The sequence below is a fragment of the Colletotrichum orchidophilum genome (assembly GCF_001831195.1).
Source record: "Colletotrichum orchidophilum strain IMI 309357 chromosome Unknown Scaffold_104.1, whole genome shotgun sequence".
In the NCBI taxonomy this organism is placed as follows: Eukaryota; Fungi; Ascomycota; class Sordariomycetes; order Glomerellales; family Glomerellaceae; genus Colletotrichum; species Colletotrichum orchidophilum.
The window spans coordinates 145635-171358 of record NW_019173060.1 but is presented as its reverse complement, the minus strand read 5'-3'; the positions used below and the strand labels follow the sequence as shown (position 1 = coordinate 171358).

The 25724-nt window shown below is 51.9% G+C and overlaps 8 protein-coding genes across 8 annotated transcripts; 5 read left to right on the top strand and 3 right to left on the bottom strand.

Moving 5' to 3' along the window:
* Positions 1-2182: 2182 nt before the first annotated feature.
* On the bottom strand, positions 2183-3091 carry CORC01_10485 (meiotic recombination protein DMC1; the record flags this gene model as incomplete). The annotated part of the gene is made up of 2 exons (XM_022622113.1): positions 2183-2691; positions 2773-3091. 2 exons carry the CDS (start codon positions 3089-3091, stop codon positions 2183-2185), a joined length of 828 nt encoding a protein of 275 aa, XP_022471403.1.
* Positions 3092-4274: 1183 nt separating this feature from the next.
* CORC01_10484 (uncharacterized protein) lies at positions 4275-4523 on the top strand (the record flags this gene model as incomplete). Its single annotated transcript, XM_022622112.1, has 2 exons — positions 4275-4409; positions 4470-4523. 2 exons carry the CDS (start codon positions 4275-4277, stop codon positions 4521-4523), a joined length of 189 nt encoding a protein of 62 aa, XP_022471402.1.
* A 530-nt stretch (positions 4524-5053) lies between these two features.
* Positions 5054-6537, bottom strand: CORC01_10483 (WSC domain-containing protein; the record flags this gene model as incomplete). The annotated part of the gene is made up of 4 exons (XM_022622111.1): positions 5054-5699; positions 5752-5835; positions 5888-6220; positions 6275-6537. The coding sequence occupies 4 exons, from the start codon at positions 6535-6537 to the stop codon at positions 5054-5056; spliced, it is 1326 nt and encodes a 441-aa protein (XP_022471401.1).
* Positions 6538-9463: 2926 nt separating this feature from the next.
* Positions 9464-10683, top strand: CORC01_10482 (pheromone receptor; the record flags this gene model as incomplete). Its single annotated transcript, XM_022622110.1, has 2 exons — positions 9464-10223; positions 10289-10683. 2 exons carry the CDS (start codon positions 9464-9466, stop codon positions 10681-10683), a joined length of 1155 nt encoding a protein of 384 aa, XP_022471400.1.
* Positions 10684-11614: 931 nt separating this feature from the next.
* CORC01_10481 (uncharacterized protein) lies at positions 11615-13606 on the top strand (the record flags this gene model as incomplete). Its single annotated transcript, XM_022622109.1, has 3 exons — positions 11615-12068; positions 12354-13097; positions 13299-13606. The coding sequence occupies 3 exons, from the start codon at positions 11615-11617 to the stop codon at positions 13604-13606; spliced, it is 1506 nt and encodes a 501-aa protein (XP_022471399.1).
* Positions 13607-14285: 679 nt separating this feature from the next.
* Positions 14286-16094, bottom strand: CORC01_10480 (UEV domain-containing protein; the record flags this gene model as incomplete). Its single annotated transcript, XM_022622108.1, has 4 exons — positions 14286-15530; positions 15598-15836; positions 15897-15984; positions 16044-16094. The coding sequence occupies 4 exons, from the start codon at positions 16092-16094 to the stop codon at positions 14286-14288; spliced, it is 1623 nt and encodes a 540-aa protein (XP_022471398.1).
* Positions 16095-18447: 2353 nt separating this feature from the next.
* On the top strand, positions 18448-19953 carry CORC01_10479 (indoleamine 2,3-dioxygenase; the record flags this gene model as incomplete). Its single annotated transcript, XM_022622107.1, has 1 exon — positions 18448-19953. One exon carries the CDS (start codon positions 18448-18450, stop codon positions 19951-19953), a length of 1506 nt encoding a protein of 501 aa, XP_022471397.1.
* Positions 19954-21824: 1871 nt separating this feature from the next.
* On the top strand, positions 21825-25710 carry CORC01_10478 (DNA-directed RNA polymerase II subunit RPB2; the record flags this gene model as incomplete). Its single annotated transcript, XM_022622106.1, has 3 exons — positions 21825-24209; positions 24267-25495; positions 25548-25710. The coding sequence occupies 3 exons, from the start codon at positions 21825-21827 to the stop codon at positions 25708-25710; spliced, it is 3777 nt and encodes a 1258-aa protein (XP_022471396.1).
* Between the last annotated feature and the right edge of the window lie 14 nt (positions 25711-25724).

Here is a 25724-nt window from a genome sequence, read left to right as displayed (position 1 = left end):
GGATACTGTGGAACTACACAGTCGTGGAGGTGACTGGGGAGAGCAGTTCACGATGGGTAGTGGGCGTGGTCTCTGGGTAAAGCTAGGGAGTCAGAGAGTCCTGATCTGCGCCGGCCAAGATTGAGACCACGCGATGTTGACAAGGAAGCTGACTGTGTCCAAGGATAGGCTGGTAGATGCTTTCTATGGTGAGAGCAGACAAAGCTGAACAGAGAACGGGGCAATGGGGTTGGATCCTGAGAGTATCCGTAGACTCGTCGAGAGACGACGTCCTTCGCGTTCTCCATTCATCCACCCATATCAGTACGCATGGAATGCTGTGGGGACTCGGGACAGTTCGAGAGGCTGAGGTATAGTACGAATACGGATATAGACTTAGTCTCTTTTATGCACGCGTGATATTGGCATGGGAGAGAACAGGGGCCCGGGAGCATAGGTAGTCAAAAAGGGACGGGGCCCGTTGGCGGTGCATCCGGGCCAAGGATCGACGACCGATACTGCACTGACCAACGGGTGTCATTGGCGGTTCATCTGCACAGCGTCAGATACATAACCCTCAATTTGGGCGCCATATCCACCTTGCGCCGAAAAACATATAAAAACGTCCAGTCGGGAAGGACCAAAATTCTGAAAAGGAGGTGGGCTCGGGATATTCGCCCAAAGGTGCCGGGGTGTCGATCAGAAAACCTCGAAAGGGGAAGACTAGGGGTTTCGGAGAAGAGACAGGAGGGGTAACGAGAGCCGCGGTTTCCGTCAACCTACCCACCTTAAGTATTGTGGCATTTTCACGAATATGAACAAGGTAGCTGGCAAAGAGTTCGCTTCTTGCGTTTCTTCAAGCTCGTGGCGTGCAATGCCTTCCCTCCTCCAATCCTCTTATCCCGATTACCAGTGCCTCCCTCTCCGAACGAAGCCTCCATAAGATTTGCATTGCATGGGAGCATGGATGTTGTCATTGTCATGTTCTGCTGCTGCTTATGGCTGCGCTCCAGTGGTGCGGCAAGCGGGCCATTCTCCCCAAGATTTTAGATACAAGACGGGATCGTCAAGTGCCCCTGAATATTCGAAAGCTGCATATGAAGAGTGCAGGCACCGGGGCTGCACAGGCAGCGAGCGCAGCCTGAGCCCAGCAGTTGGACCGGCAATGCATGCTCTGAGACATCAAATGGCAGGGTCTCTTGACAAGGGCAGGCCGGCGTAAATCCACAAACGGGTCCAGCGCCGCTTGCAAGGTGGAGCACCTGGGACGACGGAGATTTCTTCCCTCTCAGGAGTCAGGAGTCTCGATTGAGTTTATACCTTGACAGGACTCCTCCAGGAGGCCTCGAGTTGGGCCCTTGAACACGAGATACATAGTAGCAGCTCGCAGACGAATATCCGTATCCGAACATACGGATACACGTAGTGTGTAGATTCGGGTAGACCGTGCAGCTCTACGATAACGACAAGCGAATAAGCTGCCATCGCAGCATCGTAGCATCGCCCCCATCGAACCTCGTGACGATTCAGCACCGTTGAGGGCCGCTTCCACCGTTGAGGCTTTAGAGCCCCCATCCATGAAACTGAAGCCTCCCACAACGGAAACAAACTGCTTTCTCATTCTCGGATGAACCACTCGAGCTGTCGCGTGTTTCGAGCAAGGGGAGAGAGAGTTGACCGGCCGCGTCCAGTTGTAGTATCATCACATTATGCATAGCCATGCGATATATCCGGTTGCGTGTTCAGGAACAAGTAGTTTTGTGTGTCACTTCCCCTTACAAAAGCCTTGTCAGCCTCTGTTCCGACGCAATGATGAGGCACGTCGATATGATGCAGCCAACCCACATTCGAGGATACCAACAAAAGATTAATCGCAGTACTGGGTAGCCTACATTGCCGCCATGTGCTTGAACAGCTGGCAATCCATAGTCGCTGTTTCTTCAATGAAAGCCACCGTTACCTACTGCTTGGAAACCGCATGCCGGGTCCTAATTGGGCCGACCCCATGAACCGTTCTGTGAAGTGGCGAGTGAGATTCACTGCCAGTCGAGCGGTCTTCTTCTCTTTCACCGACGCCGGGTAGCACACCATAGGCACTTCCCGGGTAGAGGGTCTGGGGTTACGCCGCTGCCTCCTCGCTGCAGCTGAAAAGACATGCAAGTCGAGGTCTGAATAAGGGCGGCCGGAGCCAAGTAGGCCTTCATTAGCCAGCAGAGCAAATGGTGTCATAGCTTGCGCCCGGGACCGCGGGTCCAAATATATCTCCCAGCTTCTCACACAGCCGCACAATAGTGTGCTCATAGACTCGCGCTGCGTCCATGTAGAGACGTCCCTCGTCTCTGTCCCACGTCGCGCCCATTGCGTCCTCAAATTCAGTGTCGCTATTCATAGAATTTGCATCTGTCTCATCGTCTTCCGTATCGTTGTCCCCGTCAGGCTTCTTGCTGAGGACCTCCACAATGACCAGTCGTGTCTGTTCCACCGAGCTGCGGCATCGCACCATGTCCGTCGTAGACATGCCGGCTCTCATACCGTTCTCAAAGCCGGGCAAAGTGTCGTTCGTCTCAATATCACGTCCGGTCAGTAGGCTTGCGAAGCAGTGGTCTAGCTTATTCAAGACGGAGAAGCTAGCTTTCGGAGCGGGAGGGAAGGCGTCAATCCACTGCGTGAAGTCGCTGGCAATGTTTAAGAGGAAGGGAATCTGAATGCCCGCTGCAAGGCAGAGTTAGCATCAGTATCGGCGTTTGGCCTAAAGCAACGCCGATATTGGAGAGGAGGGTGCGAGATTCTTACGTGTTCCGGACAACCATAGAACGTCAATGACGTTATGGAGGTCCTTGCAAAGCTCGGTAAAGGTCTTATAGCCTATGACTTGGTCGCCGGGCTCGGGATTGCCATGCTTCTTGACGTAACGGCGATTGACGATGGCGAGCCGTTCCTCAACATATCTACGCACTGTCTCTTCCTTGTTAGATCCGGGTCGAAGTGATCTGGCGCGCGGGTGCGGGAGAGCAGCACTTGAGCGCGCTGAGGCGCTGCTAGGCGCAGGTGAAGGGAGAGATTGAGACGGGAGGAAGCCGCCAGGCCCCGCAGGCTGCGGAGTGTCAGCCATTATCTCCAAGTATTGATGCCGATTGCTTCAGAGGTGGTGCTGCGTTTCGCATAGCCCACGAAGAAACGCCTTCAGCCTGTTATAGACTCTCGCCCCTTCCAGCGGAGCAGCGTCGTGGTGGTGACAGTGTTGTGAGGAACGGCAAGACCATTTTGCCAGAGCAAGCTTCAAAGTATGCTGTAAGCTTTACATAGGTTTCCTTGGAACGCCTCAGGTACGAATAAGGTACCTTAGGTAGGGTAGATAGGGAGGCACTGATAGGGGATTCACGTAAGGTACCTAGTGAGCGCCTGATATGCTCCACCTGCTTGACGGATATATCGAGGTACCTATGCGGGCTTGGGGGGGGGGGGGGGGGTTTAAAAACCCTTTACGGGGCAGGGAAAATTTAAAAAACCAAAAATAAAAAAAAAAATGACCTAAAGAATTTTTTTTTTTTTTTTTTTTTTTTTTTTTTTTTTAAAATTTTTTTTTTTTTTTTTAAAAAAAAAATTTTTTTTAAAAAAAAAAAAAAAAAATTTTTTTTAATTTTTTTAATTTTTTATTTAAAAAAAATTTTTTGTTTTTTTTTTCTTTTTTTATTTAAAACTAGTTTTTTTTTTTTTAAAAAAAAAAATTTTTTTAAATAAAAAACAATAAAAATTTATATAAATATCTTAGAATATTATTTAAAAAAAAATTTAATAACTTAAAATTTAAAAGATTATTTTTATTTTTTTATATACTTCTTATTATATAAATAGAAAGATAAGACCTTATTATTATTTATAAGTCGGTACGGGCGTGGATCCCTTTTGAAAAACCCTATCCCGGGTAGGTAGCCAAGGTGCCTATTGTGGGGTGTCTAAGGTACCTTAGGTCCTACCTTAGGTACCCGCCACCAGAGGTGCCCGCTATCTTATCTTATCTCTGACGGGAAGCAGGTTGCAAATGGGAGGAAGCTATCCAATGTCACTAGCCACAACAATCAGAGTCTGTGGCTAGGTATATTGTGTGGCTTGCGAACGGGTGACGTTCAGTCAAAAATTTCGGCCCTCTACGCTTTCCGCTTGCAGTAGCACTAATCGATCGTGGTATCGAGCACACCTTCGCCCCTTCCTCCAACAACATCGCCGCAGACCACGACTCCAAGCTCGACTCACAAATCATTAATCCTTTGCGTCCTTGAATCCCACTTGTCGCTATGCCCGCCAAGAGAATCGTCGTCCAGAGAGACAGCCCGCGCTCTCGTCAGCCCAAGGGTTACTTCAGGTCAACATACGATGCGTTGACTTCCTCTGAGAATGCACCCATCGTCCGCAGCGTTGCCATCTTTGGCGTAAGTCATCCTGCTCTCCGAGACTATCGATCAGCTTGACTTTGCTAATGCCCGATGCAGGCAGCTGTAACTTTCCTCTCCAGCTCCTGGGGCGAGTTCCTTCTTCCTCCGTGAGCTTTCCCTAGACCGTCTGTTCGATTCCAAGATTGCTAATAGCTCATGTCTGCAGTCAATGATGACTCTTCTATCCCCGAATGACGGTCCATGTATAAATACGTCCTTTTTGCCGCAATAGAAGCTGGCTGTACAATACTTGAAGAAAGATAGCCTCGAGGCTATGGGGAATGGCAGGAATGGCATCTGGAATCTGGTGTTGACTTCAAAGTCACGGCCTGCACCGGCTGGCTTTAATGATCTCACCCTCACGCAACACCTTTTTTGTTGGTCAACCTGGATGCAATTTGTGCCGTGAAAAACACGATCGACAGGAAAGGTGTACGGCGGCTGCTTCAACCCAACATGGACCAGTAGCGTCACCAATGCCGTACGCCTGGCTGATTATTGTCCTCTATCGATTAGAATATGTGCTGACAAGCTGAAAAGGAAGTGCTGCTGTGGCAATCAGTCAGACGGCGTATAGCTGTATTAGACTAAAGTTCATGTACGTAGTAAATCTTCCTCGGCCCTACCGGATGTCACCCTTATCACATCAATTCCGCGTTTGTGCAAGTCCCGTTGCACTTTTGATAAAGTGACATCGCAGCCCAACCGCCACACATCTCTGTCTTGCTACCCCCACAAGGCATATCGCAAGCTCCCCAGAGTCCCTTTTTGGGTTTCCGATCATCTGCTACCGAGTTAGCGCACCAGCATTCTTTGGCATATTCCAGGCCGGCATACTGAAAGCCCTTTCCGTCGCAGTACTTGATGCAAGTATCAACCATCATGCCATCACCAGATGTCTTGGCGCCCTGAAGAGTCCTACCCTGTCCGGACGGGTCGCGGGCACAACCTAGGTACTTATACTTGAGAGTGCTCGTGACGTCCTTATAACCCCATTGAGGTTGCGAGATCTGGGTTGTAGCACCGCAGCCTGATTCTGGCACCGCGTTGCCCGGGCCACGTTGGACGCTGTTGCAACCAGGCAGCTTGTCGAACTCGCCCTGGACTTGCTCGTCAACCTTGACGGGGACTTGGCAATTCCTTCGTGTCTCGTCGTCAAAAAACTGGAAAACTGGACATTTCTCGATGCTACCACCGTTGTCCGTGCATTGTGTGATGGCGGCCTGCAGTACGTTGACGTCCCACCCATTGACGAAATCGCCGTGCAGCCCATATCCAGTCGGATCCCTAGACAGTGTCAGCGGATTTCTGTCTACGAAAGTGAAGGCGAGGTACTGACCCGTTGGACAACACAAACGGCTGCTTATCTCCATACCACTTGTCCTTGAAATCATTGACGCTGAAGATCACCTCGTAGAACAAACTGGCAAACAAATTAGCACCTTGTGTATCCGAGTCCTTCGGGCGTGTCTCACGTAACGAATCTCTTGGGGTGAGTTGTTGGACATTTCCCATTGTCAAGACGATCCGGGTACGCCATATGGCTTTTGTGGTCAGGAGAATCGAGATGAACACCGTCCCAACAGGCAGGAAAGATTATTTGAAGACGGAGCCCATTCGGGCAATTGCGATTGGGAAGCTCGTTGGTCTGAGGACCACTGTTGCCCAAGCACACATATGAGATGGCCCGCTGCTCGAGAGTATTGTTGAAGCTTCGAAGCTTGGGATCACCCGCCAGCATCCGGAAGCCCTTTGGGTACGCGATGAGCCCTTTGCTGTATTCTGGGTCCTTGGCGTCCTGGCGGAACCTGGAGTATTGGTCAGTTTCCCGTTTTCCATTTGCATACTGCCTCACTACTTACAAATAGTAGGCAAGCATTCCCCCTGACTGGGCAACACTGGTAAATTTGCCGTCCTGGCCTTGGTAGTACAGGGTTGGAGTCCAGTAATTGCTCAGGTCGGCAGTCACTTTGCACGTTGAGCAAGTAGCACCGCGAGCCTGCTCATAGGTCATACTGAAATCGAAGCCATTGCCGCCCATGATAGTGTGGACGTGCCCAGAAAGAGCCCCAGGGTTGACAATGGGGTCGGCGCGCTCAACGACCACCGGTTTTGAACAGGGCATGATAAAAAAAGCGGCCGCTTTACTGGTTACCAATAGCCCACCGAGAAGTTGTCTGCTTGCTTTCATGTTGGGCAACTATGGGAGTGGAAAACGACAACGAAGAACCGCCAAGGACGAAAACGAGACGTCAGGCGGAAAGGGGGGGGAGGAGCGACCCAGGCCACCCAAAAATCGATAAAATCGACCACCGATGTCGCGGTCAAAGATCAAGTTCACCCAGAGAAAGGATGGGTGGGGGCTTGAAAACAGACCGGGAGCTAATAGCTCCAAGGGAAGAGCTGAAATACCAGGCATGCAGGCGTACCCGAGAAGAAGCAATAGCGGCAAGGTTAGGAGAAGAGGGCAGGGCAAAGCAGGCCGCGGTGATATTTTATCGTTCCTCTTCATTGCTCACTGCCGAATTCCCCGCCGGGAGATGGAGTACGCTTTTCATCAATGCGGCCGTGACAATACAGAAGGACAAGCCATTATCGTGAACTCGAGCTATGGGCGAAGCAGAGAGACCCGGGAGTGGGGGAACATGACGAGTTGGCTGAGCCTAATCTAAATGCGTGCCTAAATTCGCCAAATGGCCAAGATGGCGTCGACAATTAGCGAAGCTCTGCTCAGCTCTACGGCGGCGTTGGTCGGAGGCGGCTCCGCGCTTCAGTCAGAATGGAGAGGCGGTGTCAAGTAAACCTTACCGGTGAAGCTTGTGGTCCAAAAAGGGAAGCTTCTTCCGCTCAATCGTTCCGCTCGAGCATAGCCTCCGTGTCAGAGTTTACCGCAGTTGTATGAGATTTACCCATTGAAAGCTCAGAGCTTCGGAGGTGGACTGTCTTAGACATGAGGAATCTGGAGTTGAGGACAGGGTCCATCTAATCCGCGATTGCCCCTCACTAGCTATGCAAGCATCCGCCGTCTGGCGAGCTTTCGGGCGAAATGAGGATGGTGTTTGTAAGCCACTGTACCGTGAGCCACCGGATTGGTCTTGGGAGCGGCTTTTCAAGACTCAAACGGGGCGCGGACGAAGTGTGGATCGTAGGAAAGTTGGATGAGTGGAGGCTAATGAAGAAGTGAAAAAGAAAGGGATGTTGGACGGCCGAGCGGCAAGCTGGGAGTACGCTAAAGCGTCAACGAGAGACATTAAGAGGGCCAGGCTCTCACAATTCTCGCGTTGAGAGATTGGTACTACGGCTTCGATACGTTGTCTCCTTGTCTCAGATAAAATTGACCCGCTCGGCCTGTTACCTGTTCCCGGCATAATTGACGGCGGAGGAATGTTTTCGGATCTATCATTTCCTATTTCCTGGCGTGAAAGCCTGATAAGAGACCACCCGACCAAGTTGGGATTTTCTAAGACAATCAGGTGCTAAAACAACCATCGTACGTCCCTCCAAGTGAACACAGTTTCTGGTCCAAGAATGCTGCCCGATATCCCGACGATTGGGTAGAGACCCGTTGCACCGTGGTGTAGAAGCCTCCGTACCGGAGGTGGGGAAACGGAATCAGCAGCTGGCCGAGTCGGAGGCGCAAGTGGACCTCGCGGGACGGAAGCCGCCTTAATGTCAAGTGCGCTGGGCGTTTGCCAAATCTCCCACCTGTCTTGCCGCCTCTGGATCTTTTCTTTGACCCATGGACCTGACGGTGAGGCTTGAGCTTGAGGATTCCTGCGGCCCCCTCCCCCCCTCCCTTTCCGTGCGCCTCATCCGTCAACATTGCACAATCCTACTCGACTAGCCAAAGTATAGGGTCTGATGAACGGCCAACGCTTAAACAGACTGCATGGGCCTCGTGACTCTTCGAGGCAGGTCACGAGGTAGAGTCATTTTGGTCTGCTGTACGTTCCATTCTCCGTTCACTGCACCTGAAAAGGTACATTCAAGCAGTTCTGCATACTTATTGAGAGGCAGTGAGCACCAAACCAATCTGCCGTCACAGGGTTCGGACGGATTCACCCGTTGCGTCGGTGTGGGCTGGGAATTTCAGGTCGATCTCCTGGTTTCAGCTTCTACCAAGGGACGATGATGTTAGGCTGGCTCTGAATGACGGACTCTGGCCTTGACTTGCCCGTGGAAACGTAAGGCTAATAGTCAAGCAGTATCATAATGCACACGTACCCGTTTTCGATTCAAACAGGGGCTACACGGGAGCATGGCCCATCGCTCTTGAAATTGCACGGGCGATTCTCCTAGCCGATCAGTAAAGAATGAGGGGAAAAAAGAGGAAAGAAAACCGGCTGTCTTTCGCTCTGGTTAGTTCGTTTGGCCAGCTAAGACACGGACTGCGAGAGTCCAAGAGGACAACGAGTTACGCAGCCTAGAGCGAGCTGCCACGGCTGTTGCCTGTGACTGACTACCTTATGATACATCGTGCCATAGCCCAATATCTTCCTCATCCAGACATTCTCGGGCCTTGTGATATGTGAAAAGCGATATGATTAGTACTCATTGTTCCCTTCGCAATGGACATTTACATTGCCGTTGCAGGTTTTTTGGTTTTTTTTTCGTGCGATACTCTGGCAGTCCAATTCAACTGATATATTCTTAAGAAGGGCAACTTCCATCTATTTCGGTCATTTGAACTGCGAGCAGTTTACTTCATTCCTTACTGTCATACAGCTTGTTGGGGCAGTCCCCGTGTGGAACTTTCGTCTCACGCTTCGTCGTCTTACGCTTCGTATTCTTCACTGCTAAGTGTCATCCCAAACTCACATATCATCTTTATATTATCAATCTCAACATAATCTGGGAGTCTATGTAGAATGGCTGCTCGCGGATTACATGTAGCGTTGTGAACAGATGCTCAAACGTCGCTGAATTGCTATTTGTCTCATTATTATAGGTGGGAGTAAGTAGCGCGTCGGGCAGTCCAATTCCATTTGTGAGTAATATCGCCATTATCTCTGAAAGGGCCGACTCTTGACTTTTCTAGTGGCGCTGCAAACATGGCCGAGTTCAATCCCTTTGACCAAATTTTCGTACTGAAGACGTCCCTCGATACGGCCGAGGACACAGATTTGGCCCTGAGCCCGATGATCATTGACGCCCTTTACAAGCAGGACATTGCCACATGCGCTAACTACAGCTCCCAAATTGGTGCAAGCTTCATGTTGCTGCTTATCATTATTGCCATGACGCCTTCAGTGAGGCTCATCAAGGCTTCCCTGTGGGTTCACATTACTGCCCTCGTCGTCAACACGGTCCGCATGACGCTCATGGTAGTATTCTTCACTACACCCAACTGGACCAACTTTTATACGCGCTTCACATCAAACTACTCCCGCGTCACAGCGGCTGACTCCCATCTGAGCATTGCGACGGAGGCGATCTCCCTGACCTTACACACCCTTGTCCAGGTGTCGCTGGGCATGCAGGCATGGGCTCTTGTCAAACTGCTGCCGAGGCGCTGGAAATGGAGGTTTACTGGAATCTCTTGCTTTGTGTCAGCATCTGCCATTGGGCTGCGTCTTGGACTCAGCATCATCAAGACCGATGCTATTTTGATACTTTCGCCCGCACGTCCCATATGGGTAGCCAAAGGCAGCGGTGTTGTCGGGGCAATCTCTATTGCCTACTACTGCGCGCTATTCAATATCAGGCTGCTCATACACCTTGTAAAGAACCGCGGCATCCTCCCATCGAGGCAACGGCTAAACGCGATGGAAGTTCTGATCATCACGAATGGGATTTTGATGATTATACCTGGTTCGTGATCTTGCGCAACACTTTCCTCGCACACGTCATACTTACCCGACTCAATAATTTCCTAGTTATCTTCGCTGCCTTGAACTGGGGCCCATGGTCGAGCCTTGAACTGAGCTCTTTAACGTACACGTCGGTCGTTGTCTTCCTGCCGCTAGGAACCTTGATCGCTTCCAGGGCCTCGGCAAGCACGTCGCGGGGGGAGCCGCAACCGACTTGTTGTACGGTACATCCAGCTGCACCTCTTAAGGCAGCTCCAACCATTGAAATGCCGTCTAATGTCTATGGAAGCGTGCAAGGCGCCGTCACGTCGTACATCGCGTCCAGTCGTTCCCGCCAACGTGGCCAGACTGACGCCATCGATTTAATCGACGTTGAGTTGCAACAAATCGATGGAAATGACCTTGAAAAGGGATTCATCAGGGTTGACAGAGAGGTGGAGTTCTATGAAGAGCGTATCTGAACCAGCGACGCCGAGTTTATCGCATGTCTCTCGTGGAGAGAAGAGGCAAGGGTGGTTGTGTGCTAGGAACCGGATACTCGCTCACCTTCCCATCACCACATGATTCGGTTTTCTCTCATCACTCACCTACCACTGCTTGTTACCCCTTGCTTATGGCATCGCCAATCTATTAATCGTAATTTCATCCCAGGATAGACTGGGTGAGGTCATGCCCGGCTAGGTCATTAGCTCGTCACAAGCTCCTCCACGTTACTTCTTAAAAACATCTACTCTTCGTGAGCAAAAATATGTCCGGTGGCCTCGACTTATTGCATTGCCTTTACCACGCTTAATACTTCCGCTTCGTGAGCATGTACCTACTTGCTCCTGTCTACGTCATACATAGGAAATACCTACCGAGGTCAAGTCAATATTTTCACGTACATTCGGGATACAACGCCTTCCATTCACTCCTCGGCCCCCTAAGACCCCCGGACCAGCTATGGCATAAGTAGCGACATTCTATAGCCTCATAAGAAGCCCTCAAATTCATCCCAGGTACCTTCCCATCTAATCCGCATGACCCGAGTCGGATGGAAGGCGCGGCTATGTCATTCAAGGCAGCAAGAGGAGGCTGAAGAACATGTCCAAGGTCCTCCTGCCTCATATCAGACTTATCACCTAGGAACTAGTAGTGTTCTGACTCTATGGACCATCGCTCGAAAACAGAAATCCCCCCGTCACCGGGAAGGTAGGTACACGAATGGGAGTATCTAGCGGCCAACTGCTTCACTCCAACATCCAATCCAGTCATGGTAAAGTATGATTCTGCTTCCATCACCCTCCTCTCCGTACCAAAATACACTCTCTCTTGGCCATTCTATGGTTTTAACATCGCCTTGTCGTTCGTTGCTGTACGAATCGTTGTCGTTCTCTTCACGGCCGCGCTTCAATGGAGAGCCCACCGGCTTCACTTATCCAGGCACGATATTCGCCGCAGAGAGACTTCGCTCGAGAAGATATGAAGCCTGCACCTCTTCGATTCTCTCCGAAGAGCAAAGAGTTGAGTGAAAAGCCAGGTATCGCACAACAGGAACTGGGTGCAAGCACCGTCGAGAATGCAACACTTGTCGATGGCTCCTCCACAATTGAGAGAGCCACCAGCCAACCGCCTACTCACTCGATACAGCTGAAGGACCCGCACTTGGCTGCCATCGTATCAAAGTTCGAGATACTTGATATCATGACCGATCTCGAGAGACAAGCTACTGGTAGCCATGGGAGACCGGCCATAGAAGCGACTTGTTCGCCAGCTAGGAACAGCATTATCCGGAACGAACTTGGTGTCTGCGTCCACATTGACCATGCAAAAGAATGTACTTTTGGACTGGTTCACGACGAAGGTGGTGAGCTGCAACCGACCCAAAGCTCAAACCAGATCTCACCCTGCAGAATATCGTCAGAGGGACCCCAGGATTCTTCAGATACTAGAACAAAACCAGCTTCTGAACCGATCACTTACGTCTTTGATGCATTTACTGGAGAGAGGCGTGCCAACAAAGCTAGAAGATCGGCCGAAGGAAGACAGAAAAGTCTTGTAGCTGAAAGACGACAGATATTTGAAGCCGCGATGGGTAAAATTAACCACCGAAGTTCTGTTGCTTTGTACGAGGTACTGACAATGTATACAGATGGCGTTGGTATCCTGCCTGGAAAATCGGTGCTGCCGCTGCCAACTTGTGGCAACAACGGTATCCGGCCACAAACACCGTCGCCATACTATACACTTCCCCGGGTCAAGACCTGGAAGACGAGGCCAAACGAGAGCGAAGCTCTTGGAGATAGCTTTCAAGCTCAAGCAGAGCCATCTTTGAGCCCAAGGCCTGTCAACGATCGGAACGAAACGAAGGCATTAGTGGAAGGAACTTGGACTCGGAGCATTTCAAAGAGCCTTGGATACAACCTTGGCCGCAGAACCCGTCCGACTCGCGAGGAAACACAAAGGGAGTATGCCGCCGTCTCCAGAGGACAGAGGGGTAGAGAGAAACTCTTCGGGTTATGGGCCCGAGCTATGGATGTCCTCCATTCACGAGACTCTTTGAACTCGGCGCCGGAAGGTGTAATGCCGGAGTCACAGGGTCGGCCTATGATGCATGTAGCGCCTGAGATCGTCATTCCTGTAAGCAGGAAGAGGATAAATTTGCTGGATCCAGAAACAGAGTCTTCCATATCTCCGGACAAGCCGCATTTAAGACACACAGCCTCCATCACAGTGCTGCCGGAATCATCCAGCAATATTGCTGGCATGACAGGGCAAAGCAAAGTCGCAAGTCTGCGAAGGTTGTTCGACAAGGGCGCCAACGATGCGGGGCTGAAAAGCGGTTCGCGACTGAGGCGTAGTCATACTGGGCCTCCAAAGAAATTGTCAGCTAGTGGTGAGTCGCAGAATACCCCTTGGTCTGATCATGATCAACAATTGAAAGATGGAGCATCGACGAATGGTGCTGCACGCCATTCTTTCCAATCATTGGCGGACGCCCGCACCTCCAAAGTATCGACTCGTTCGTCTTTGAAGAATCGAATCGATAATCCAGAGTCCATCTGCCGGATTAATATGAAAACTAGGCCCTTGAAAGATAGAAGGATCCAGACATCGCCATCGAAGAAGCCCGAAACAGACTGCGAGGCAAATGGTTCAAAGGGCCATGCTGAAAATCGATTTGAAAGCCTGGGTTTCAAGCGGGGTCGCGAAGTGTGGCGGAAGATATCGGCATCCTGGGACAAAGACAGGTCAGAAGAGGGCAACAGAAACGAGAGAGACCACTCGAAAGAGACACTGGACAAGTCACGAGAGCAGCCTACCTGGCAAGGATCCTGCCCGAGTACTGCCCGGACTGATGACATACGGCTGGCCAACAGCTCGCCGGATAAGGGTGATCCTTGAAGCCTGATTACTTCTGCGCCCATGAGGGTCAACTCCATCTCAACTCGAAAGAGCATGTCGGCAATTCCCCAGGAGTGTCTGAGCACCGGAATCAGTCTTAACGGTTGTTCAGAGGAACAGCAGGGAACCCTGCCACTGAGTACGACTGGTCCAGTCAACAATTCTAATTGGTGGCGACTCGGGCCATCATCCTCCCATCCAGCTTGGAAGACTCGGTGGGACTCTCTGTCTGGGAACGCTCATGGGATAAGCTGGAGTCGATGGCGCGCACCGCGAGGCAGAGGATTTGTGAAGACCGGTGCCGAATGCCAAACTTACCATCCTCAACCATTGCCTTCCGTGCAACTGGGTGAGATGTGCATAGCTGCTAATCGACAAAGGGAAATGAACACAAATAGCAGCAAATGATTCGAGGTCAAAAGGGCTGTTCAACAACACTGAGCCCCTAGCATAGCGTTTTTTTTTGATGTCTAAGCGTAGTGCACAACAGCGTTTGTGGTCTACCGGTTGGGTAGGCCTGGAGGTTGGATGCCTCGAGGCTGGGGAGTATCTAGTACTAGAAACAGCCAGCAGAGGAATGGTCAGGCACATAGAGAATAGTCTCAATGAGATCTTGGTCTGCGAAAGTACTTAGCGTACTGATTCCTCATGGATATTAGAATGTCACGCGTCTACTCGACTAGGCTGTCAGCCCCATTCCTTTTCCTATTTTGCGAACCAAAGCTTTCTTCAAATACCACTCCCGAGCAAGGGAGCGTGTCGTCTTAGCAAATACTGTGGGTGATATCCTGCCGCGTTCCACAGCTCGGCCCAAGACAAAAATAGTGTCCCCGATGGCCTTCTCCTCGGCCACCAAGGCGTATAATTGGTTAGCTACGACGGTCGGCGCCACCAAAAGCTCGTCAATGTCAGGCGCAGTCTGTCGTGTTGATCCCTCGATAACAGAGTCGGCCCTTCGCAGCGCTTCGATTAGGATACTAGCATTGGACTGAAGCAAGCCTGATGTTTGATTGAGTGCCCCCATCTCCGACTGAAGAGTCGAGAAGGCGGATATCATAGCTGTACGTTGCGCCTGCAAGCCTGCCATGCTAGAGTCATTCTGTTGTCTACTACGTTGACGAAGGGAGTAGAGCGTCTGAGCCATTTGGTGAAGCAACGCGTCCTTCTCCGGATTCGGAGGAATCGGTGGCGCGGAAACTGATGATGGCGAAGGTATGCTCAGAGTGAGAGGCTCATCAAGCAAATCTAGCGGCGGTGCCGGCTTTGCTATCTGCTGTAGTGGATGCGGCGGCGGTGACTGATGCTGCCCGGCCGGTTGCCAACCAGGAGGCGGTCCCCCGTATTGCTGAGACGTTTGTTGGTAAGGCGTAAGGACGGCGGAATGGCGGGGAGCAACAGATTGAGGAGGTTGTCCGGAGCGGAATTGCTGTTGCTGTGCGGTGTCCCCGGTAGGATGTGTAGATGCTGGCGGCGGTGGGTAAGAGGACGGCACGGGTGGTAGCGGCGGTGCTGAGTCGTAACGAGCATACATTTGACTTTGTGGACGACTTGGCTCTTGGAAGTTGAGGTCCCCATGAATGATTTGACGGTTCGCACTAGGGGGTAAAGGTGGGGGAGGGGGGCCGTGTCTGGCATCCGCGGGCGGTGGTGGGCTTCTGTGTGGTTCAGTGCTCGATGTTTTTGGCGGCGGAGGCGGAGGCCGTGATGCACCAGTAGGTGTTTGGGTAGGCGGGCGACTGGATGAACCAGCTGCCAACTCACGTGGAATAGGCGGAACAGGGGGTGGCGTCTGGACGTGCGAATGCGACGGAGGCGGTGCCGCCGGGGTTGATTGTAGCTGTCGACCTTGTTGCCGGGCAATGACTGGCGGCTCCTTGGCGAAGACATCTCTCAAGATGGCCAGAAAGTCAAGTATTGTAGATTTCTACCAGGTTGACCGTTAGAATGGAAGCATTACTCTCAGGGCGGGGGAGAAGAGTGTGAAGACGCACATCCCAGAAGGTAGCCCAGCCTACAAGATATGGGTGGTAGACCTGGCCTTGAGGATCTACATGCTGACCAGGCCGCACAATCATAGACTCTGTTGGAGTGACATAAACCAATGGAGCTTCTCGTGGGTAGGCATGAGGAACCCAGATGGATATGGGAAAGCGGTAGGTGGTGCCCCTGAAAATGACGGGTATAGTACCAGATAGGCGGAGAAGAAGGGCTGACGAGCCATTGTCGTAAGCTAACAACTGTATCAGCACACATTCTGGAAGGGTTCATGGTCGCGATCGAGGACGCGTACTATGAACGTCGGTGCGCGGTGCCAAAGATGGGTAATGGGAGAGCGCCTGGGCGACATCGTTGTAGGTGCGGTTCACATCATGATATTCCTAAGACAGGGCCGCGCATCAGTCGAGCACAACAAAGCCAAGAGATAACGATAACGTACGCTTGTCAAAATACTGTAAAGCCAGTTCAGGACATGTTGCGGCACGGGCATCGCAGAGACGGGGATAGGGCTCCGGTACGGGAGAGCCGATACGGAGCTCGGGCAGCAGGTGAGTGAGTGGAAATGGAAGCGGATGCGCGAGGTAAAGGCGACGCAGATTCAGCTCATAAGTGCATGGCGGGGTCCCTAGGAGTAGAGCAGGGCGTGGTGCTGCAGCGGTGTCCAATAGCAAGGCTGTTTTAAGAATTGGTCAGGCGATCAGCAACGCGATACGTCGGACGGCGGGAGCGGACGGCGCCGGTGAATGCTTTCGCGGACAACCTCAAACGTGCAGTAGGTGCATTGGAGCGGTGGGATTGAAGTTCGGAGATCGGTGGTTGGGCGCCGGTGGTGGATGGCATGACGCAGCGTAGCTGGGAAAGGTGGGGCCGTCCTGAAGGTCTCCTCGCCGCCGCCAGTCAAATTGCACGTCCGTCGAGGGCCCGACCACTTTGTCCATGTAGCAGCCCTAAAGGTACAGAGTAGGTAGGTTGGTGTTCGATATCTACGAATGACTACATATCCGTAAGCAAGTTGAAATTGACACTCATCAGTGAACCCAGACACTAAAAGGTCAATCATCATCGAACTCGATCGTCACCAGCATGAGTAGCTATGCAGTCCGTCCAATCCAGCACCGGCTCCAAACATATGTCCGCCGCGACCTGCTCTCTAAATCATTCGGCATGGCACCGCTGAGACGGTAGTCGGTTGTCTCGAGGGTTTGTCTTTTGCCCTGGAGAAAATACCCTAAAGAGAGAGCTTGAAAGGGGTTTCAATAACTTTGGTATCGGTTGGGAAATTTGGAAACGCAGTCTGAGATAGTCCAATTGGGACGTAGGCCATTGTTAAGTATTAATTCGTTGGTGATATTTGGATGCACATTTCAATGTGTCTTGCGTACCTCAGGAGATAAAAGTATCAAAATCATGTGCAGGACGGGTTATCAATATCAAGATAGCGGATTGGGCTGACGACGACAACAAAATGTAAGGCAAATCTGAACCTTACCGTACCTTATCCGTACCTCACCTTACCAATAAATACCTTCACGTCGAAGCGTATCCGTAAACTTTTAATCGATGGTCACCGGCATCGGACCCACACGGCTGTTGATTTTTCGAATGTTTTCATGGCGTGTTGGTCGGATGAAAACCCGGCCGAATGCGGAGCGGACCCATTCTGATCCAATGCTGGCAACTTCCTGCTTACCTAGGAATCGGGCGTCTTGAACTCATTTTTCGGGTTGGTCGGATCCAGCTTACAGACAAGTCACGCGAGAATCGAGAGAGAGAGAGAGAGAGAGGGAGGCTCTAGGCGTTTATTTGTCACTGCACGCCCCTCTGGTTCCTATTTCCTTCCATACGCTTTGTAATCTTGATTTGCTCCCAGTCTTGCTTACTTGTCAACACTTCGAAAGCTAGAGGCAGCCTCTAATGAAAACCGGATCCTTACGGTAAATCCCGACGGTTCTCTTCACTTCGCGGGATACCTTACTTCATCGATACATTGGCTTGGTGGCGCCACCATCAACCTAGAGGTATTGGATCAAGGATGTCATGTTCACTCATGGGGTACCACTTGCTCGGGGGCACGTGCCCCGCTAACCCATCGCATGTACCGACCATGTTTCGCATTGGGCGCTTTAACCGCTCCAAGGAGGCACCGCAACCACTTGACTCTACTAGTTTACTGCGTAATGTACGGATTACCAGTTTAGCATCCGTATTGTCCGCAAGCACATTTCTTCACCTGCAAAGAATAAAAAATGTCTCGGGGGGGCGCATAACCCGGCCGAGGGGGCCCGCGACACCACGGCGCGCTCCAGGTTGACGGCGTAACATCCGGATTACCAGTTGACACACCGTTGTGCCCCAAAGCCGATTCCTTCCCCCGCCAAGAATAAAAAATGTCTCGGGGGGGGGGGGGCCTGGAACCCGTTTCTCCTACCCAATCCCACATAGCCGACGGAGACCGCTGCGCGCATTAAATAAAACCACAGGCACACACCTCCCCCTTCCACTAAAGTCAACCACAGTTCTTGTTTCTTTTCATGGTCAACATTGGTTCTTGGGAAACTAACAACAAGTGTTTACGCATAGCTCTCACATCCCGTTGAATGCTTGCTGTTCCAAGGATCTTCCGCACGGCTGAGGAGTATTCCAGCGAATTCTGGATACTCCTTGCGTCAGGACCTTTTTGAATACTGTCTGTTGAATCGCAACCGCAACCGCAATCGCAACCATTCATTGGAGTATCAAGAATACTTCAATCCTCCTAAAAGTTCAGCAATTCGCTCGACCGCGCCTAGGAGAATATCTTTTCAGTAGCAGAAGCAAGACAACCACACGCGCAACGCTCAATCATGCTCCCTCCCATCCCTGAGCTCTCCGACTATGGAATCTCCTCAACCCACGGATTCCTGCCGGATGTTCTCCCGTTGACGCGGCTACCGGATCCCTACTATAACAAGTGGGAGGCCATTGTCGCCAACCTACAGGCACTCGTCCTCAGCCGCCGTCTTCGTCCGGTTGTCGACCGGTTGCCTGTTCTCTCCACCATCGGTCTGGAACACGACGCAGAATGGCGGAGAGCCTACTCTCTGTTGTGCTTCATGGCTCACGCCTACATCTGGGGCGGCGATGAACCATGCGATCAACTGCCGCCTTCCATCACCATTCCCTTTCTGAAGGTTTCCAACCGTCTCGAACTGCCCCCGGTTGCTACTTATGCCGCATTGTGTCTTTGGAACTTCAAGCCTCTTTTTGTCGACGAGGACATTGACAACCTAGAAAACCTTGCCACTCTCAATACCTTCACTGGTTCTCTTGATGAGTCGTGGTTCTACCTCGTCTCTGTCGCTATTGAGGCCCGCGGCGGTCCCATCATCCCCCTTATGTTGGCTGCTGTGGCTGCTGCTCGCCAAGGAGATATCTCGACCGTCACCCAATGCTTGCGCACCTTTGCGGAGCGTCTGACTGACCTCACCATCATCTTGCAGCGTATGCACGAGAGTTGCGATCCCAACATCTTTTACAACCGTATCCGCACCTTTCTTGCTGGGAGCAAGAATATGGCCGAAGCCGGTCTTCCTGACGGGGTCAATTACAACGATGGTTCCGGAAAGGAGGATTACCGTCAGTACAGCGGTGGCAGCAATGCCCAGAGCAGTCTGATACAGTTTTTTGATGTCATTCTTGGCATTGATCACCGTCCGACCGGCGAGAAGCGGGATCCTTCAACCGAGTCGGAGCGTGAATCCCGGGCTCCAGTCCCGAAGCACAACTTTATCACAGAGATGCGCCGGTACATGCCCGGACCCCATGCTCGATTCCTCAAGGATGTCTCTGGCATCGCAAACATCCGCGACTTTGTCGAGACTCAAAAGGGTGAACGCGACTTGTGCCTTGCCTATGATGCTTGTCTCGCCATGCTCAGTGCATTCCGCGATAAACACATAGCCATCGTCACCCGCTACATCATCCTCCCCTCACGCGAGGTGCGTGCCCGCAGCAGGTCGAGAAGTCCTGAGGCAGCGCGCCTGCGTCTCAACCTGGCCACGGCCTCGCGCCAACGCCAGTCCAACGCGCAAGGTAACAACTTGCAGGCCACCGATGGCAAGAAGAACTTGAAGGGTACAGGTGGTACTGCTCTCATCCCGTTCTTGAAACAGGCGCGCGATGAGACCGGTGAGCCAGCGATCGAGGAGTGGACCCGCCGCTTCATGCGGAGAACGGTCAAATCCGAGGGTACCGGCGACTTCTTCTTGGGCAAACCAGATGAGTCGGGCCACACCGTTGAAGTTGGAGTTGGAGGATTGGCGGGAACGTGGACTATCGATGACGACTTCGGTGGCATCTGCCATTACTGATGTAGATATCAGTGCTGCTTGGTAGGCTTGGACGTTTGCGGTACTGGCGTGAAACCCAACGCGCAACACATGCCTAGAGGCATGTCCAGACCCCCTTTGGTATATTACTTCGTACTAGAATATTTGACTCCTTGGGACTTTGACATTCATGCTCGACGGCCTGGTTTGCCCACGACTATAGCAGGCTTCATGTTTGCTGCTTGCTTGTATCTGTGCATGGTGATGGCTGTCGGACAGCTTCGTGTTGTTGTTTGCTTTCAAGAAATAACGGGGCCCAAATCACCGGACCTAAATAACTGGGCCTCAATTGGCAACTGTTTTGACGATCAAGGAGGGAGTTGGTAACACTTGTCATGGCTGGGAACTCCCTGTACAGTGAGTATTAGGAGCCCAGACATGAAATCTTCAGTACTGCCGTCAAACTTGCCAACGGCGCTGCCGTGCGTCTTGCCTGAAAGGACGGTGCCCAACTACCTTGGAACACCACCGAAACCATAAATAATTTTTGGCTCGAAAATTACCGGATGACAAGCTTTCTTGTATGGATCGACTACATCATCATGACCTTGCTTTTGTGTTGGTTGAGCCAAGTTGGGTCCTTTCTTGGCTTTAATGAAGGAACTAGTAGCTGACTTTACTGGTTCACCACTCCCAGCCGCGGCCAGCAAGGGCAGACAAGGCAAGGTCATGGCCGCGGCGAGGCCAAGCCTGTCAGTTCGCCTGACGGGCCGAGGAGAAAGCCCTGATGAACTGTCCTGACATGGAATACGAAGGTTGCACCGTGAGACCAGGCGCTCAATACGCCCAGCTCTATGGTTACTTAGCCATTGCTTTCTGCAAACCATGGCGAGAAATAGTGGGCTTGCGTAGCACGAAGGTATCAATTCTCGAGATTTGTGTCACGTATTCCACGAGTCGACTGTAACCAGAGCACAAACCGGGAATACGAACACAGGAGTCTCGAGCGCTCGAGTTGGCGGCTGGTTAGAATCAGAAATGGGAGTTAGGCGAGGTACATTACATTCACTGTCTGTTCGATATTCTCTACCCTCGCCCCCACCCGCCAGCTTCGAACGCTGGTGGTAGTGCAAGAGCTTGCGATCTCACCCGCTCACCTAGGGAGGTAAGAAAGGGAATTAGAAGGGCTGGCCCCAACGATTGGGAGGAATGACCTCAAGTCCGGCCCGGGCCACTCGGTCCTGCTGTCGTTGCTTCTACGAGAGGTATCTATCCAAGGAAAGTGAGGATAGGTAAGGTAGGAACGGAGTGCCTGCCTATTTTTGAGCTTCCGCCACGTGATATGGAAGCTGTTGTGGGGCTCCTGTCAGGTAAGGCACGACTGTGAAAAGCTGCACCATTCCTAAAATAGTTAGTATATTGCCCCCTGCCGCGTCCTGACTTCTTTCGAGCCTCTAAACCCCGTCTGTCGCGCCTGCTGCCTCCGAGATTGTATTTTTGGCAGAGGGAAAAAACACCACTCGACGAGGCTAATCATCTGTCTTGGCCGCACACCATTGCATTACCCACCCGTCGCATCTTGAATCAGCATCGCGCTGCTCAACAAGCATTCAAATTCCGCGCCTGGCCTTGTTTCCCGTTTGATAGGTAACAACGAATGCTCCGACCGAGCTAAAGAGGCAAACTCGCCTGGGCTCTGCATCGTGTTTGTTAATCATCACAGTCGTGGTTCCCCGACTCTTGCCGCGACCCGCCGCCCATCGCCTGCCGAACACCACCTCGACCCTCGATTGCTCGCAAATCCAACTCTCAGGTGCATTAGCTGCAGGTAATCGCAAGATCGACTCCTGCGCACTCGGCCTGTCTCCTGTCTGCCACCCGTCGTCGCACGCACAGGTGCCAATTTCTCCAAGATGGCCGACTACGATGACTACGACTACGACGGTTACGTCGAAGAAGATGACACCAGCATCACACCTGAAGACTGCTGGACCGTGATCTCTTCCTTCTTCGAGTCCAAGGGTCTGGTTTCTCAGCAGGTCGACTCCTTCGACGAATTCACCTCTTCAACCGTCCAGGAGCTCATCGATGAATACTCCCAAATCACCCTGGACCAACCGAACCCTATGTCAGACAGTGACAAGGTCATCGCCCTCCGTCGATACGAAGTCAAATTTGGCACCGTCATGGTCTCCCGTCCATCCATCACCGAAGCTGATGGTAAAGTTACGACACTACTGCCCTACGAATGCCGCGACCGCAATCTCACCTACGCAAGCCCCCTCTATGTTAAGATCACCAAGAAGGTCTCGATCGCGGTAGAAAAACCAGTTCCGCTGAACGAACTTGACGAGGAACAGCAGGATGAGCTTGCAAATACTGGCGAGCACCCCACGAAGTTGGAGTGGGAAGAGGAGGAGAGCGGCGAAGATTATGGTGCCGACAAAAACAAGTCCGACGACATGAAGGACATGATCTTCATCGGTCGCATGCCCATCATGGTCAAGTCCAAGATTTGCCACTTGAGTAGCGAGCAGGAGGATGACTTATTCATGCTGAATGAGTGTCCTTACGACCAGGGAGGTTACTTCATCATTAACGGCAGTGAAAAAGTACTCATTGCACAAGAGCGGTCGGCCGCCAACATCGTTCAAGTCTTCAAGAAGGCCCAGCCAAGTCCTTACTCCTACACGGCTGAGATTCGCAGCGCTCTCGAGAAGGGTTCGCGACTCATTTCATCTATGATGCTGAAGCTATACAGCAAGGGCGACGCGGCAAAGGGGGGATACGGTCAGACTATTCACTGCAGTCTGCCCTACGTCAAGGCCGATCTGCCAATTGCCATCGTTTTCCGAGCGCTGGGCGTGGTATCCGACGAGGATATCCTCAATCACATTTGCTATGACCGAAATGATAGCCAGATGCTCGAGATGTTGCGGCCATGCATCGAGGAGGCTTTCTGTATCCAGGACAGAGAGGTTGCCCTTGACTTCATCGGCAAGCGAGGTAGCAACCATAACATTCCCAGAGAAAAGCGCGTTAGGACTGCCAAAGATATTCTTCAAAAAGAAACTTTGCCGCATATCTCTCAGAGCGAAGGCAGTGAGACACGGAAGGCGTTCTTCTTGGGATACATGGTCCACAAACTGCTCCAATGCGCCTTAGGCCGACGCGATACCGACGATCGCGATCACTTTGGCAAAAAGCGCCTCGATCTCGCCGGTCCTCTTCTCGCTAAGCTGTTCCGCAACATCGTCCGCCGCATGAACCAGGAGTTGTCTGGTCACCTCAAGCGTTGTGTCGAGTCTAACCGGCAATTCAGTCTCACTCTCGGTGTGAAGCCGCAGACTCTTTCCAATGGCTTGAAGTACTCTTTGGCCACCGGCAACTGGGGAGATCAAAAGAAGGCCGCGAGCTCAACGGCTGGTGTATCTCAGGTGTTGAACCGCTACACTTTTGCGTCTACACTTTCCCATCTTCGTCGCACAAATACACCTATCGGTCGTGACGGCAAGCTGGCAAAGCCCCGACAACTTCACAACACGCATTGGGGGTTGGTTTGCCCGGCTGAGACACCGGAAGGTCAAGCCTGTGGTCTCGTCAAGAACTTGTCTCTTATGTGTTATGTCAGTGTCGGTACGCCTGCCGAGCCCATTATCGACTACATGATCCAGCGTGGCATGGAGGTTCTCGAAGAGTACGAGCCACTGAGGTATCCCAATGCCACCAAGGTCTTCCTTAATGGTGTCTGGGTCGGTGTGCACCAAGATCCAAGAATTCTGGTCCCTGACGTCCAGGGCACCCGTCGGCGAAACGTCATTTCTCACGAAGTATCGCTTGTCCGTGATATTCGAGACCGCGAGTTCAAGATCTTTTCCGATGCTGGCAGAGTCATGAGGCCTGTTTTCGTCGTGGAGCAAGGCACCAACGGCATAGTAGCCCAAGGTTCGCTTGTGTTACAAAAGGCAACGGTCAACGAAATGCGCGAGCAGCAGGAGAACCCACCGGACAACCCGGCTGACAAAATCACTTGGGAATCTCTTGCCCACAGCGGAGTCATAGAGTATCTCGACGCCGAGGAAGAAGAGACAGCTATGATTTGCATGACGCCCGAGGACCTGGAAATTTATAGACTACAGAAGCAAGGTCAAGTGGTCGAGGATAACACCGATGGCCCCAACAGCCGTCTGAAGACCAAGATTAATCCCACAACACATATGTACACTCACTGCGAAATCCACCCCAGCATGCTCCTGGGAATTTGCGCCAGCATCATTCCCTTTCCAGATCACAATCAGGTACGTCATCCTCCGGTTGTCACTTCGCAATCAAGCACTGGCTGATGAGTTCTACAGTCACCTCGTAATACCTACCAGTCCGCCATGGGCAAGCAAGCCATGGGTTTCTTCCTGACAAACTACTCGCGCAGAATGGACACGATGGCCAACATTCTCTACTACCCTCAGAAGCCGCTTGCTACCACACGGTCCATGGAGTTCCTAAAGTTCAGAGAGCTGCCAGCCGGACAGAACGCTATCGTGGCTATTGCCTGTTACTCTGGTTACAATCAGGAAGATTCTGTGATTATGAATCAGAGCAGCATTGACCGTGGCCTCTTCAGAAGTCTATTCTTCAGATCTTATACAGACTGCGAGAAGCGCGTGGGTATCAACCTAGTTGAGCAGTTTGAGAAGCCGTTCAGAAGCGATACCTTGCGTTTGAAGCATGGCACGTACGACAAGCTGGATGACGATGGTATTGTGGCACCGGGAGTCCGTGTTTCGGGTGAAGATATCATCATCGGAAAGACGTCGCCGATCAGCCCGGACAACGCTGAGATGGGCCAACGAACAGCGCAGCATGTCAAGCGTGACGCTTCCACTCCACTCAGGAGTACAGAAAACGGTATTGTAGACCAGGTCATCGTAACAACCAACCAAGACGGCCTCCGTTACGTCAAGGTCCGTGTCAGAACGACCAAGATTCCACAGATTGGTGACAAATTTGCCTCACGTCACGGCCAAAAGGGCACCATTGGTGTCACTTATCGGCAGGAAGATATGCCCTTTACCGGCGAGGGTATTACGCCGGACATTATCATCAATCCTCACGCCATTCCGTCTCGTATGACCATCGCTCACTTAATCGAGTGTCTACTCAGCAAGGTATCGACTCTGAAGGGTATGGAGGGCGACGCCACCCCTTTCACAGATGTGACTGTCGACTCAGTCTCGCAGCTCCTTCGAGATCAAGGATACCAATCAAGAGGATTTGAGATCATGTACAATGGCCACACAGGCAGGAAGCTGCGAGCGCAAGTCTTCTTTGGACCGACTTACTACCAGCGATTGCGCCATATGGTCGACGACAAGATTCACGCCCGTGCGCGTGGCCCTGTTCAAATCATGACTAGGCAACCTGTGGAGGGTCGTGCCCGTGACGGAGGTCTTCGTTTCGGAGAGATGGAGCGTGATTGCATGATTGCTCACGGGGCGGCATCTTTCCTCAAGGAGAGATTGTTCGAGGTCTCGGACGCTTTCCGAGTTCACGTTTGCGAAATTTGCGGCTTGATGACGCCTATTGCGTAAGTATCCCTATCGACTACTGCTCTGCGAGAAGTACTAACTCGATGGCAGAAACCTATCGAAGCAATCGTTTGAGTGTCGGCCGTGCAAGAACAAGACGAAGATTGCACAGATCCACATTCCTTACGCAGCCAAGCTCCTGTTCCAGGAGCTACAGTCGATGAACATTGCCGCCCGCATGTTTACCAACAGGTCCGGGGTCTCCATTCGGTAAAGAGATTAGCTGCA